Source organism: Bidens hawaiensis, unplaced genomic scaffold (genome assembly GCF_021521415.1).
Source record: "Bidens hawaiensis isolate Kalapana, Puna unplaced genomic scaffold, B.hawaiensis_p1.1 tig00017586_1, whole genome shotgun sequence".
Lineage (NCBI taxonomy): Eukaryota > Viridiplantae > Streptophyta > Magnoliopsida > Asterales > Asteraceae > Bidens > Bidens hawaiensis.
In genome coordinates this window covers 116,286-131,348 of record NW_027492663.1, presented here as the reverse complement: position 1 = coordinate 131,348, position 15,063 = coordinate 116,286, and the positions used below count along the sequence as shown (strand labels likewise).

General features: G+C 33.4%; 2 protein-coding genes across 2 annotated transcripts; one reads left to right on the top strand and one right to left on the bottom strand.

The window, feature by feature from the left end:
* Nucleotides 1-682: 682 nt before the first annotated feature.
* Nucleotides 683-1,141, bottom strand: LOC143554321 (uncharacterized). The gene has a single exon (XM_077044103.1). It carries the CDS (start codon nucleotides 1,139-1,141, stop codon nucleotides 683-685), a length of 459 nt encoding a protein of 152 aa, XP_076900218.1.
* Nucleotides 1,142-6,897: 5,756 nt separating this feature from the next.
* Nucleotides 6,898-13,130, top strand: LOC143554316 (calcium-transporting ATPase 1, endoplasmic reticulum-type-like). The gene is made up of 9 exons (XM_077044099.1): nucleotides 6,898-6,948; nucleotides 8,135-9,627; nucleotides 9,700-9,772; nucleotides 9,854-9,975; nucleotides 10,167-10,448; nucleotides 11,190-11,567; nucleotides 11,799-11,908; nucleotides 12,005-12,233; nucleotides 12,316-13,130. Exons 2-9 carry the CDS (start codon nucleotides 8,215-8,217, stop codon nucleotides 12,892-12,894), a joined length of 3,186 nt encoding a protein of 1,061 aa, XP_076900214.1. The 5' UTR covers nucleotides 6,898-6,948; nucleotides 8,135-8,214; the 3' UTR covers nucleotides 12,895-13,130.
* Nucleotides 13,131-15,063: the final 1,933 nt, after the last annotated feature.

Sequence of the window (15,063 nt, the reverse complement as noted above, 5' to 3'; positions counted from 1 at the left end):
ATTATAACATATCATTTATTTGTGAAACTATTTTATCATCAAACCTCAAGTATATTAATTATTAACTTTCTTACAATAAATAAAATTCAAATTCAAATATACATATATAAGTATTAAAAACGAATAATCTAAAACAACCCCCGTAATACGGGGGATAAAATCTAGTTGACATATATTTGCATAAATTCTTTCAATTATATGTATAAAACTAATGGAATTCGTGTATTTGGTATTTGGCTACACGTACGTTACGACGTAATGGAACACCAAACTAAATTTAAAGTTGCACAAACACAATATGAACTTATAATCTATAATCTGATGAGTGATGATCAAGTTACTTTAACGACTTTTATCAATCAAAATATCATAAATTATTCTAAAACAACAAAAATAAGATTTGAGTCATATATACTTCATCGTTCGAGTGAACTGCCCTCTGCAACAAAAATAATTGTTATATTTATTATTAGTCACATCATTTATACGAGTTATTATCAATCAATAACTCATAGTTTAGATTAATAAAATTCAGTTTTAATATTATTAAAAATTCAATTTTCAAACATATATTATTTGATTGGTATTAACATCAATAATCAATAAACATAAATAACAAATAAAAAAACACCATAAAATCAACTTGAAAAGGTAAATAATTATTCTAGATGAATATCACAACTCAATCCACAACATCAACTTTTGTGGTGCAAGATAACAACCTACGAAATATAGAAGCCAAGGCAGCATACGTTGTCTCCTTCGCCTTCATAACCATCGTGCACTTCCTCCTCCTCCGCCTCCTCTTTCCACCATCTCTCCACCTCCCACCACCGTCACTACTTGGTTTTCGACTAACACTAGCTCGTTCTTTAACTCTTCCAATACACTTCATGGTTCTCTCATTCAAGCTCTCCTTTCTTGAAAATGTATAACTTCTAAGGTAAAGTTGGCGGCACGAGATACTATCCACCAACCGTGGGTGTCCACCGCTGTCTCCATTGTCCTGGTGACTATTTCTACTGACTGACCGGACAAATTCCCGGTCAGAGTCTGGCCATCTGTAGAGGTTTACATATGTAGCCCGCACGGGTATGCGTGCATCATCAGCAATGCATTTTGACATGCATACGGAAGCCATGATGGTCTTAGAGACAAGGGTTTTTGGAGGTTGGTTTTGATGTGTTTAGAGAGAATATTGAAATTGAGAGAATGAAGATGATGGTTTGTAAAATGTAATTAAAGTGTGACTTTATTTCATTGTTTAGGATGGACGATGAGTGTGTAGGATAAAGTGAAAATGATTTGGCCTCATGGGTGTGCATGAGACATCATGAGGTCACCTTTATAAATACTATCATAATAAGAAGAAATATAATGCATTGCTTAGAAGAAAATTTATGCTTTAAATCATTATTAAAGTTCAGTTATTACAAATCTATCATTTATTTCAAATCATATCATTTGATGGATTTGGTTCATTCATAATTGGTGTTTTAATTACGAAGTTTCAAGAATTGAATTATATGATGTGTATGCTGATATGAGATTAATTTTAAAATCGTATGGTTTTTTATATTGGATGATACGTTAGCTAACATCCGACTCGTACCCTTTTGTCCACATCGAAACAACGAATATGTTAATATATAATATAATTTTTAAAAATAAAACAAATATATGTTAAACTTGTAAAAAGCTTTGAGGTTTGTTAGAAGTGTAGTTGTGTGTTTGATATTCGAATTGCCTATTGAGATAAATTTAATATCAATTTTCAACTAACATGCATCCCAAGATTCCAAATGAATTAGTCTTAACGTTTAACCACTTAAATTGATAAGTAATGGGCACTTGCGGAAATAAGAGCTTCTCCATATGAGCTCCAAACACATTGCCACATAACTACTCAAACCCCAAAATTTACACTCTCACAAGTCACAATACTATGTAAGAATAAATATATGGATATGTATATTTATATATGATCATCAATATCATTTATATAATAATAGATTAAAATAATTAAATTATACCTTATTATTATATTAGTTAGGTAATTGTTGAGACCAAATACCCTTTCTTGCTAATTAAGAGCTTCCCCTTGAGTGTGAAGGGGTCTCCATTTATAAATATATGGAGAAACTTATTAACATCAGAACATAAACCTTAAACCTCACATAAGAATTTTGTGACCCCTTTTCTCTCCATATTTTCGGTTTCTCAAGAACCATAATCCCCATCACTAATATACATTATAAAGGGGAACTCAACAAAGCTAACTATCATGTCGTCTGGAGCATTCTCATCAGCCGTGTCTACTTTCTCTACTGTAACAGGTATGTTTTAATTATAAATTTATTATAATATTCATGTTTTCCATTACCAACGTGAATAACTGATCTATACACTCTTACTGATCATATCATATTCTTTCATTCACAAAAGTCCGTTTAAAAGCATTCTTCCACAAACCAAGTTTCTCTTCTCTCTCATTCAAATCACATCATCTCCCTTTAAAAGCACACACAAAACATCTACAAGTGCTCAAATACATGATTTTATAATCAAATATCATATTAACTTATCAAAACTCGTGTCATGCTCCTGCCTATATTTTTCTACAGAAAACTTTCACATGTTTGACATGTGGTGAGTTTTTATTATTTATTTTATTTATGAAAACAGAATCATATGATTTGCTTCCTCTTGTATATCATACGTTTCTTTAGTTTATAAAAAAAAGAATTTTTACATATTTCTCTTTCCTAAACTTTTGAAATTACATATTTTCTAAAAATACAAATAAGCCATAGCGTGTGTAACTTCAAACAACCCCCCTAATAAAAAAATTGAGGGGAAAGAATTGTAGGTACAACATTTAAGAAAAATCTTACCTACAACACCTTGTAGGTACACAAATACATAGGGGATAGACTTCCTTTGTTAGCACAATGGTAATAGAGAAATAAGGTTGTTGAACTAATTCGATATCACAACTTTTGTGAATTTGTAGATTATCATTATAGTCCCAACTATAATCCTACAGTTAGATCCTAACCTGAACACTTTGTTCCTGGGTTCTGTTAACAATTCTATGATTGATATTCAGTTATCTCTTTTGTAGCGCGATTATTTCTATTGTAACCTTGTATTTATTACTTAGATACCACAACATGCTTCTTTGATAATTAATAATACACGGCGTTATTAAACATGTTTATAAAAAATTAAAAATATTCATCGTATTTGCATATATCTATAGTAAATCACATTTATTGTGCGAGCAAGGAAGAAAAATAGTTTTAAATTATTTATGTAACTTTTATTAGGTACGAAATATTATTTTATTAGACGGGACGTTCTTGTGTCTTCTAAACGTGGGCTCCTAACGGTTCAATTGCACATCATGTTAGGTTTGCCATTTAATGGTTTAACATCAAAATTTGATTTGAATACATGTAAAGGCATAGCCTTGAAGAGGGAAATATGATTGATATGTTGTTTTAATGATGACATATATTTGTCTTATTCTCGAAAACAAATTTTCATGCATATTTACCCATATTAAAACCGTATATATTGTTATATTGTAAAGTATAATACATATAAAAAACTAAGAGACAAATTCATCTAACTAGATTTATCATACCTTGCCATCGTCTTCTTCTAAATGTATCCGATGGTAATTAATGAGAGCCAAATGACTTGACGACAAGTGCTTGGTATTGATTGATCAAAGAGCGAATCTTACAAGAGGATTTCATAGTATTACGGGGTAAACCGAATGGTGGATTTTATGTATATCATTGTAAAAATCAACGTAAATTAACATCTAATTAAAGATACGAGATTCACTTGATTTAAAATATGTGTTGACTCTACGATGTGATATCTTTACTTTGTTTTATTAACTTGGATTATGTGATAAAGGTGTATCGACCTTGATTCTGATTATGATCGGATTTTATCTGTATATGATTTTGAATTTTCTTTCTGGAAGTTGTTTAACACATGCCCACAAGATTATTGTTCTGTATCGATAATGAAACACGCACACAAAGGTAATAGAACTAATCACTTGCCACTACCTATAGTAAACAATAATCTAACTCATCAATAAAATATAACGCCAAGGGGGGATTGGTTGTACATAGACATATAGTTAACTTTAATGCTATTCAGTTAAAAGTTCCAATAACTCGAACCTTTTTTAAAATAAAAATCACAAGCACATTGAAAGTTCTTTTGTAACCAAACAACTATACACAAAACCAAACAATAATTGTTTCACTAATCAAATACAAAATCAAAAAAAAAATGACATCGATGTTATTTTTTTTTTAATGTATTTACGTACTTAATGCTAGCAATCAACATAGCATTACAATAATAGTAAACAAGACTAACCCGTTAAATATTATAATATAACACAATACCTATTTGTGTAGGATATATATTTCAAATTTGTCAATGTTTATCAAAGTGTAACAAGTTTGTAACATATGCTCTTGTAATGTGCAAGATGTCATCATAAGTTACATCAAACTGAGTTGTAAAGATGAAACACCTAAATGTACAGAACTACAGATTAATCCGTCTTCAACAAAACTGATTGCAAACTAATAAAAACATTTATAGTCATTTAGTTTATAAATATTGTATTTTTTTAATGACTGCACATTATTCATAATTTATTAACTATAAATTTATTGTTTGGATGAAGAATAAAAAATCAAAAGTTCAATCCATGTAGAATACAACATTAGTTGTTAAAAAAATCTGTATGGTTATTATTTTAAATCTAACCATGACATATGCAGACTGATTTATGTGAATAATAATGAACAATATTACAATAATAAAGACTAATATCAATATCATTAATTCCTTATATCAAATTTTACTTTAAGATAAATAAAAGAAAAGGAATATACGGCGGATCGCCGGATCTGTTGTGTCATCTCTGTTGTTTCAACAACTTGCACGGAAGTTTCTACGTCTCTTTCTGCAATTATAAATAATTAAAAATAAAGCCTAACACTAGCTCTAAATTAGGAGGGCAAACGAGCTGCGTTGCTAGCGCGACTTGAGTTCGGATCGATAAAGAACTCGAAACCACTGAAGCCCAAGCGTCAGATAAAACTCGTTTAGTTATCGAGCTCGAGTCTTGTATGGTAAGCTCTTTTAGGCTCGTCAAACCTTAAACTCATACAAATAATTAAAACTCGTTTACCTATTGTGGACTTCTAAGTATTACGTTCACACTGCACAGCCGAGCCGAACTTTGGCTCGTTTAAGGTACTACATGAACTCAAGCCAAACTTAAGCTCGTTTAAGATTTTTCTCAAAATGTATAAATATAATTAAAAACGTGTCTGAATTAATTAATAAACAATAAAATGAACCGAGACCAAGCATGAAAAAACAACTCATTAGTCGAGCTCGAGCATTAAAAGAAAAAAAAGCTTGAAATGAGCCCAGCTTGAGCAGAGCTTTAGCTCGTTCAGGACTATACATGAGCTTGAGCCGAACTTAAGCTCGCTTAAGATTTTTTTCTCAAGAAATATAAAAATAATATATAAAAAAACATGTATAAACTAATAACTAATGAGCCACACTTGAGCTTTAGAGAAATACATAAAACCAGAGGCGGATCTACAGCCAGCATACGGGGGTCGGCCGACCCCTGTGATAAAAAAAAATTAGTGTTATATATATGGATAAAACTCTGATCGACCCCTGTAAAATTTTGGCACCGACCCCTATGAAACACTAAGAAAAAAAGGAGAAAAAAGAGAACAGAAAAGAATCTGAAAATTTTCCGGCGAGCTTAGGTTGTAGCGGGAAAGGGTCAAGGGGTAGATGATATTGGGGAAGAGAAGAGAAATTGATATTTTATATTTTATTATTGTCATGACTATTTTCATTCTTGTCCTTTTCAATTATTTTTTTCTATAAATACCGCATAAATAATAAATGATTTATTAGAGTATTTTCATAAGTTTTAAGGTTTTATCCAAGTTATCACATACTTTTTTGTTGGTTTTTCTTTGCTGATCAAATCAACTACTTCTTTCTTTTTTACTGTACTTTGTTATTTATTTTATTTTATCCTTTTATTTTATATAAGTTTTTGACTTTGTCGTTGTGTTTATGTAATAACATCTAAAGTTTACTCATATTTTTAGCGTAAATGTAAATAGGTGTGCGTTTGCGCACCGACTCCAGGCCTTGTTGCCTTAATGAGTCTCGCGATTGACGTAATTTTGTTTCGTATTTATAATTTAGTATTGTTTTATCTTCTTTTATGTGGCCCGACCCGACCGGAAGATATTGTAAAAATTTAATATTCAGCATTAGACAAACGATTCCCAAATTTCCGATCCCTGTGAAAAATTTTTCTAAATCCGTCACTGCATAAAACGAGCCAAGCTCAAACTCTCAGAAGCCAAAACGAACCAAGCTCGAGCCAGTTCGAGCTCTGACCTGATTCGGCTTGGCTCGTTTACACCCGGAATCTATATTTAAAATCACAAAATATGCTAAACCTCACCAATGATATTCCACCACGTCATCTTGACCTACTTGTCACGCTATCATTGGATGCGAATGACACGGCCCACCGCAAAGTAAGAGTCAGATGGAGGTCGCTTTCTTTTTCAATATTTCAAACATATTTTAGATTAATAAAATCATTAAATTATAATTAACGAAGCTTCAACGAACCGGTTATTTTTAATGGAGGGCTATTTTTTAATGGAGGGCTATTTTTTAATGAGGGCTATTTAAATCTATATTTAAATTATAATTAAAAAATAGCCCTAGCTTTTTTTGTTGAAGATCGCCTTTTTATGCAGAAATCAAACTCATAAACTCAAAACAGAGCATCACTTGTGGCAGATAACTGTCAATTTCATCCAATAATTGGATCATCTGCTTCGATTTTAGGTAGATTTAACACTTTTACTTGTTTCAGTTGGTTATCGTATCATACTTGTGTTATTGTTGCGTAATCGACTGTGATTGGCTGAGTGCTCCAGATAACAGGCGATTTCATCCTAATTTTGGATCATCTGCTTGAATTTGTATATATTTTGGTGATTTAACGGTTTTACTTGTTTTAGTTGGTTATCGTGTTATAATTTGTGATTTGGTTGCGTAATAGTTGATAATAGACTGTGATTGCTTCAGATAACTGTCAATCTGATCATAATTTTGGATCATATGCTTTGATTTTAGGTAGATTTAACAGTTTTACTTGTTTCAGTTGGTTATTGTGTTATAATAATGTAATTTGTGATTTGGTTGCATAATAATAGACTGTGATTGCTTTAGATTACTGTCAAATTGATACTGATTTTGGATTATCTGCTTGAATTGTATATGATGTTAGGTGATTTTAACAGTTTTACTTGTTTCACTTGGTTATTGTATAATACTTGTGAGTTTGTTGTATATAGGTGTTATATATATATATATATATATATATATATATATAACACTTGATTACTGTAGTTTTTCAGATTGCTGCTTTTGATTCCTGATTGCAAGGTGAATTAGTGTAGATCTTCAGATTATTGGAGGTTTTGTTAAGTTATGGTTTAGTTAGTTGGATTGTTACCGCGAGAGAGTTATGATTTATCGTTGAATTCGTATTGTTTCATGTTTGATAGTTTGAGCCGCTTAAAATAAGCGTGTTTTTGGAGTTTTTTTTTTATTGAATTTGACAATGTTGAAATAACTGAAAGGTGGTACGTAAGATCTCATGTGGCGGTTTTGAGGAGATCTGAAATTCAGGAATCAAAGTGAATAACTTGGTTCCTAAGTTATCTTTTTATTTAAATTATTAAATTAAAAGTCTAGTGTGATTTTGTTTCCTGTTCTAAGCTTTCTTATTTCTTAAGTTTGTAGTTGCCTATAAATAAGGCTTAGAAATTATTTTCATTGTATTCAGTTTTTGTTTCAATCAATCAAAAAGAGTACAACGAGTTTCTTCAAGATTTTCGTGTTTTTGGTTTGTGATATTTACTTGATAATTAAACAGTTTTTGCTTGCCATTTGTGATGATTTGTAATTTTGTATAGTTATTTTCAGTTATCTGAACGTCTAAAGTTTTGTTCTTTTGCTTGTTAAGTTTTCCTGCTGGTAATTCATCTGAGAATTTTTTATTGTTACTGAAATCTGGTATTTATCAGTGATTTCAAGTGAGGATTAATGGGTAAAGGAGCCCAAAATTATGGTAAGAAAGAGAGTACAGGCACATCAGTTCTGGATCCAAATCAGTATCCTGCTTGGTCAAAGGACATTCAAGAATGTGAACAACACTACCAAGTGGATAGCAAATTTGGTCTTTCTGATGGTGAAGTTGTGAAGCGCCTGCAAAAATACGGGACCAATGAGTTGGAAAAGCATGAAGGCCAATCTATTTTCAGTCTAATTTTGGATCAATTTAATGATACTTTAGTTAGGGTATTGCTTGCTGCAGCTGTGATTTCTTTTGTTCTAGCCTGGTATGATGGTGAAGAAGGCGGAGAGATGGAGATCACAGCATTCGTTGAGCCACTGGTGATTTTTCTCATATTGATTGTTAATGCAATTGTTGGTGTTTGGCAAGAAAGTAATGCAGAAAAGGCGTTAGAAGCTCTTAAAGAGATACAATCAGAACAAGCAACCGTGATCCGTAATGGGAAAAAGGTTTATAGCCTTCTTGCGAAGGAGCTTGTTCCTGGTGATATTGTGGAGCTTCGTGTAGGTGATAAAATCCCTGCTGATATGAGGGTTATTAGTTTAATTAGTTCAACTCTTAGAGTTGAACAAGGTTCTTTGACTGGAGAAAGTGAAGCTGTTAGTAAAACTACTAAACCTGTGGCTGAAGAAACTGATATTCAAGGGAAGAAATGCATGGTGTTTGCTGGGACCACAGTTGTTAATGGTAACTGTATCTGTTTGGTTACAGAAACAGGAATGAAAACTGAGATCGGAAAAGTGCATTCTCAGATTCAAGAAGCAGCACAAAACGAAGAAGACACGCCTTTAAAGAAGAAACTAAACGAGTTTGGAGAAGTTTTAACTATGCTAATTGGGTTAATTTGTCTTCTCGTTTGGCTAATTAACGTGAAGTACTTTCTCACATGGGAAATTGTTGATGGCTGGCCTAGAAACTTCAAATTCTCATTTGAAAAATGCACTTATTACTTTGAAATTGCAGTAGCACTAGCAGTTGCTGCCATCCCAGAAGGCCTGCCAGCTGTCATTACCACTTGTTTGGCTCTTGGCACACGTAAGATGGCTCAAAAGAATGCACTTGTCAGGAAACTACCCAGTGTTGAGACTCTCGGGTGTACAACCGTAATTTGTTCTGACAAAACTGGCACTTTAACCACCAACCAGATGGCTGTGGCTAAGCTTGTTGCTATGGGTCATGGTCCAAATGTTCTCAGATCATTCAGTGTTGAAGGGACCACATACAACCCATTGGATGGGAAAATACAAGACTGGCCAGCTGGCAGATTGGATGCTAACCTTCAAACAATTGCAAAGATTGCTGCTTTGGCTAATGATGCTGGCATTGAACGATCTGAAAAAGGTTATGTAGCTACTGGAATGCCAACTGAAGCAGCATTAAAGGTATTGTAACCTTAAAAGCCTGCATTTTTGTCTTATTAAGGATCACATATTAATCTTGTGTTTTTGTTTTAGGTTCTTGTTGAGAAAATGGGTCTTCTTGTTGGATTTGGTTCCCGCTCATCTACCGATAATAGTGACATTATGGGTTAGTCACCAGTGATCTCTTTTGTCTTTATTATTCATTCACGTTTACTAAAATGACCCTATGTGATTTTGAGATATGCAGTGTGTTCTAACGAATGGAGTAAAGTTGAAAGCAGAATTGCCACTCTTGAGTTTGACCGTGATAGGAAGTCAATGGGGGTTATCGTGTCATCAAAATCTGGGAGAAACTCACTACTTGTCAAGGTAATACATCATGTTATCAATAAAAAGTTCAAAATGCAGTCAACTGTTTGACATGTGCTGACCAAAATGTGGTAAACTGTTTGACATGTGTTGCCAAATGTGGTCAAACTGTTTGACATGAATTGACTAAATATGGTCAATGGTTTGGACTCTTATGAGCATATTAATGAAGTAGAAGTTGACTTTTACAGGGTGCGGTTGAAAACTTACTGGAAAGGAGTTCACACATACAGTTGGTTGATGGGTCAGTTGTGGAACTTGACAGCAGGGCAAAAGCAGCCATCTTAAATAGCCTTAATGAGCTATCCTCGTCAGCATTACGTGTTTTGGGTTTTGCATACAAGGAGGACCCACCAGAATTCACAACATATAATGGCGATGAAGATCATCCAGCACATAATCTTTTACTCGATCCATCAAATTATTCCAAAATTGAAAGTAATTTAATCTTTGCTGGCTTGGCTGGACTCAGGGTGAGTTGACTTTTATTTTTGGTATTCCAATTAGGAAAATGATACAAATAAGCAAATAAAGATCAAGAAACTGTTGAATAAGATTTCAAAATAATTGTATCTTATATTTTCAGAAAATAAGAAAATTTAATCAAAGTAGTTATTTTCAGAAAATAAGAAAATTGAACCAAAGTATATGAAAAAATAAAGGGTATTGCTAGTTTTCATTCCAGTCCTTTGATTTCATCATACATAGGCTGTAAATGAACTGAACGTTCAACGACGTTCCTTTAATAAATGAATGAACATGACCAAGTTATGTTCGGTCGTTTACGTCCATCCATGTTCGTTTGTTTATGTTTGGTCATTAAATATTTTTTAAAATTTTTATATTTTTAATTTTTAGTTTATGCCAAGTATATTTTTGATTATTACGACAAGTATATTGATTTCTTTTATGTAATTATGTCAAAGCTTGACTTTAAGAATCTTGATTGTCCTTTTTCAAATTAAGATATGTTAATTTGTGTTTGTTTATGAACTTTAACAAACAAACACAAATGAACACGAACAAATAATTTCCATAAGGAACAATCACGAACAAGAAGTATTGTTCGGTATGTGTCCATGAACCGCCCATGTGCTTGATACAATGATACATGCTTAATGAATGAACATGAACAATGTCTCGTTCGGTTTGGTTCGTTTACCGTCCTAACTCATACCAAATACTAAATTCTTGATGCGATTGTATATTTCAAGGATCCCCCTCGTAAAGAAGTTCGTCAAGCAATTGAAGACTGCAGAGCAGCCGGAATTCAAGTTATTGTGATAACGGGAGATAACAAGAACACCGCAGAAGCAATATGCCGTGAAATCGGAGTGTTTGGTCAACATGAAGATATCAGGGCAAGAAGTTTGACCGGAAGAGAATTTATGGAACACCATGATCAAAAAGGACACATGGCATACAAAGGTGGACTTTTGTTTTCTCGGGCTGAGCCACGTCACAAACAAGAAATAGTGAGACTGCTTAAAGATTTAGGTGAAGTGGTTGCAATGACTGGCGACGGGGTTAATGATGCACCCGCTTTGAAATTGGCTGATATTGGAATTGCAATGGGCATTGCTGGCACTGAGGTAGTTCTTTTTGTTCTTGAGATATCTGTATTTGACTTGAATGTGTCAATTTTGACCCACTCACTTAGAACGGGTCAAAAATAAATAAATAAATAAATATGTGACTTGATTTTAACCAATTTTTATTAAGTTTGAACAAAAAGTGTTTTAAATCATTCCTATCTAGTGTTTTTACATATGTAATTTCTTGAAAAATAATATTATTCAATTTATTTGTTAATATGTGGACAGGTTGCAAAGGAAGCTTCTGACATGGTTTTAGCAGATGATAATTTTAGCACAATTGTGGCTGCTGTTGGAGAAGGCAGGTCTATTTACAACAACATGAAGGCCTTTATTAGGTGGGACACTCCCTTCATAAATTATTTAATTGATTAAATAATAAAAACAAATCAAAATTGGTTCAAAGTTATAAATTTCTTCTTTCTAATTTCCAGATATATGATTTCTTCAAATATTGGTGAGGTTGCCTCGATATTCTTGACAGCTGCTATCGGCATTCCAGAAGGCCTGATCCCGGTGCAGCTTCTATGGGTCAATCTGGTCACTGATGGGCCTCCCGCCACCGCCTTGGGTTTTAATCCACCTGATAAATACATCATGAAGAAAGCTCCCCGCAGAAGTGATGATTCATTAATTAGTGCATGGATTTTGTTCCGCTATCTGGTATTGTTTCACTTTCATGCCAAATTGACAAACGTTTGACCTTTGTCATGTTTTGAGTCTTTTGACCATTAACTCTATGCAGGTAATTGGACTCTATGTTGGCATAGCAACCGTGTGTATTTTCGTCATTTGGTACACACACGGCTCGTTTCTTGGTATTGACTTAAGTCAAGATGGTCATACACTAGTAGCCTACTCTCAGCTAGCAAACTGGGGTCAATGCAAAACATGGGAAAATTTCACGGTTTCGCCTTTCACAGCCGGAGACCGAGTGTTCAACTTTGACTCGAACCCGTGTGACTATTTCCAAGGTGGAAAAGTCAAAGCCATGACGTTATCGCTCTCCGTATTGGTTGCTATCGAAATGTTTAATTCCTTAAACGCCCTTTCAGAAGACGAGAGCCTGTTGACCATGCCACCGTGGGTCAACCCATGGTTACTTATTGCAATGTCGGTCTCATTTGGGCTTCATTTCTTGATCCTATATGTCCCGTTTCTTGCACAAGTGTTCGGGATAGTACCTTTAAGCTTGAACGAGTGGTTGTTGGTGCTGGCGGTTGCTTTGCCAGTTATATTGATTGATGAGGTTCTTAAATTTGTGGGTCGGTTGACTAGTGGGAGTCAAACGGGCCCAAGGTCTTCAAAGCGGAAGACAGAGTGATGAATGTGCTAAAATACCCTTGATATTGTGGGCTAACAGTATAAGTATACTGATTGTGGTTCGACCTTGGTCGGGTTGAAAACCGCAAGGGTAGTTCGGACCATTTAATAAGATTCTAGTAATAGTTTTGGTAGACGTTAGCAGATTTGTTCTTTTCTTTATTATGTGTTCGTACTCTAATATTCGTTGGAACGAGAACATTAACAAAGCTGGATTCATGTTGACCTCTTCGGATTGCATGTGTGTTTTGAACCCGATTTTTCTTTTTCCTTTTCCTTTTTTTTTAAAACTGTAATCTTGATTTATCTATCTAAGTTAGATGTATAACAGTCTCATATTCACTTTCCCCTTTATAAAATTCACATCCAAATTATTAAAAATCATTTAAATGTATTTTAAGTGTTAACACAATAACAATATAAGAGTTAATGCAACGGATGTCATCTAACCTAATGGCATGCTCGATTCTTTAAAACTTATTAAATTCATTGAGAGTTTACAAGTTACAACCATTGCACCACCTGATTCAAAACCTACCATTTGAAAGTTTGAAGATTACCAAGACACTCAAATTCTTTTTTTAACCATGAATTATTTAACCGGTTTGTGCATTTTTGATTTATTCTGGTATATTTTTTTTTATCTATTTTACCAACTTCGAAGAATTGCCATTCAAATTGTAGTCTCATTCTTTCTATTCAAAATGAAATAACTCATTTTAAGTGGTTACGTCGAATTTAGAATCTTAATGTCTTCTCATATGAAACTCAAAATCTTTATGTTTTCCACCATTTTGTTTGGGCTTGTATTGATTCCTTTGAATATCTTATTGTTTCTCGTTTTCAATATGCTCCAAAGTTTAACCCGAAAGAAAATTATCTTGAATTAGCTTTCTTTTTATTTTGGTTCTGTTCGAAATAGTTTAAGCAGCGTACAAAGGTGGAAGTTTACACTCATCGGCGAAACCAGGGGAGGGTCAAGGGGGTCACCTGACTCTAGGTGGCTAAACTATATGTTAACCAGAGCATGCAACCAAGAATCATTTGGTCAGTTTGACCCTCTGGATTATCCTTCTTTCAGTATCTGAAGTGAAAAAGAGAAGCGAAAATATAATCTACATCTGATGTATAACTTTTCCGGCAGCTGGGAATACGCTTTGCACGTAAAGTTTGAAGAGGAAGGGACAGAAGGGTATATGAAAAAGAAGGTAAAGAGTAACTTTATCGGTACTCGAGATATGGAATAAAATATTTTATAACTTGTAATCGAGATACCACCTAATATTTTGTATTTATTAAAGTATATTTTGTACTTCCATTCAAGAGATAGATCAGGCTAACTAGTTATTATATTTCTATGTTTACCATCACTTTTCTTTTAGATATATCTTGTAATCATAATTCATAATATTTTACTTACTTTATATTAGCCAAAAATATATATGGATTTTTTTTAATATTATTTGATTTTATTAAGTTAATGTATAATATTTAACTTATTCATCATAGAATTTACTTTAGAATTTGTTCTTTAATTTAATATTTTCAATATTTATTTGTTATTATTTTCATGCATCATCTGTAGAAATAAACTAAAATACTAATGAAATAAGTATTAAAATTAAAAGTACGAATAAGTTGTTAAATTATTAAAATAAATATTCGTGATCAGTCTTGGCATAAACCAATCATCTGTTAATCGATTAATACTAGAGAGAAAAGATGAGAGAATAACTAATGAAAGGCACTGCTTACTCGAGCCATGATATATGCTAATGCATGCAAAACGCTTTTATTTTGACCCTCTAGTTTAAAATTTCTGGTTCCGCCACTTTACACCATCACACAATACTTTAGTCACCAACGTATAATACTTTGCCATACCAAATCCGCTAAAGAGCAAGTCATAAGCATGCGTTCTTCAGCCGAATTCGAAGAAAACAGGCACCCTTCCGTTTCCTCATGAATGTTTCTCCTTTAGGCCCCAACCCATACTCGGTGACCCGAAAGTCGAAAACGGTTTAAAACCCAGCCCATATTCTAAACAAAACCCGCACTTGCCACGTCACCGATCCGTGTGACTAATCCTACATATCCACCGTCCATTTTGATTAATCGTACGGCCACAAAACGTACACCACATTTTACCCCCACTATATATTCACACCCC

Bases quoted from the DNA above. Each gene is read 5' to 3' on its own strand.
- LOC143554321 (XM_077044103.1), bottom strand. From the start codon at position 1,141: ATGGCTTCCGTATGCATGTCAAAATGCATTGCTGATGATGCACGCATA.
- LOC143554316 (XM_077044099.1), top strand. From the start codon at position 8,215: ATGGGTAAAGGAGCCCAAAATTATGGTAAGAAAGAGAGTACAGGCACA. The intron at 9,773-9,853 runs GTTAGTCACCAG...TGAGATATGCAG, and splicing joins CGATAATAGTGACATTATGG to TGTGTTCTAACGAATGGAGT. The intron at 11,909-12,004 runs GTGGGACACTCC...TCTAATTTCCAG, and splicing joins AACATGAAGGCCTTTATTAG to ATATATGATTTCTTCAAATA.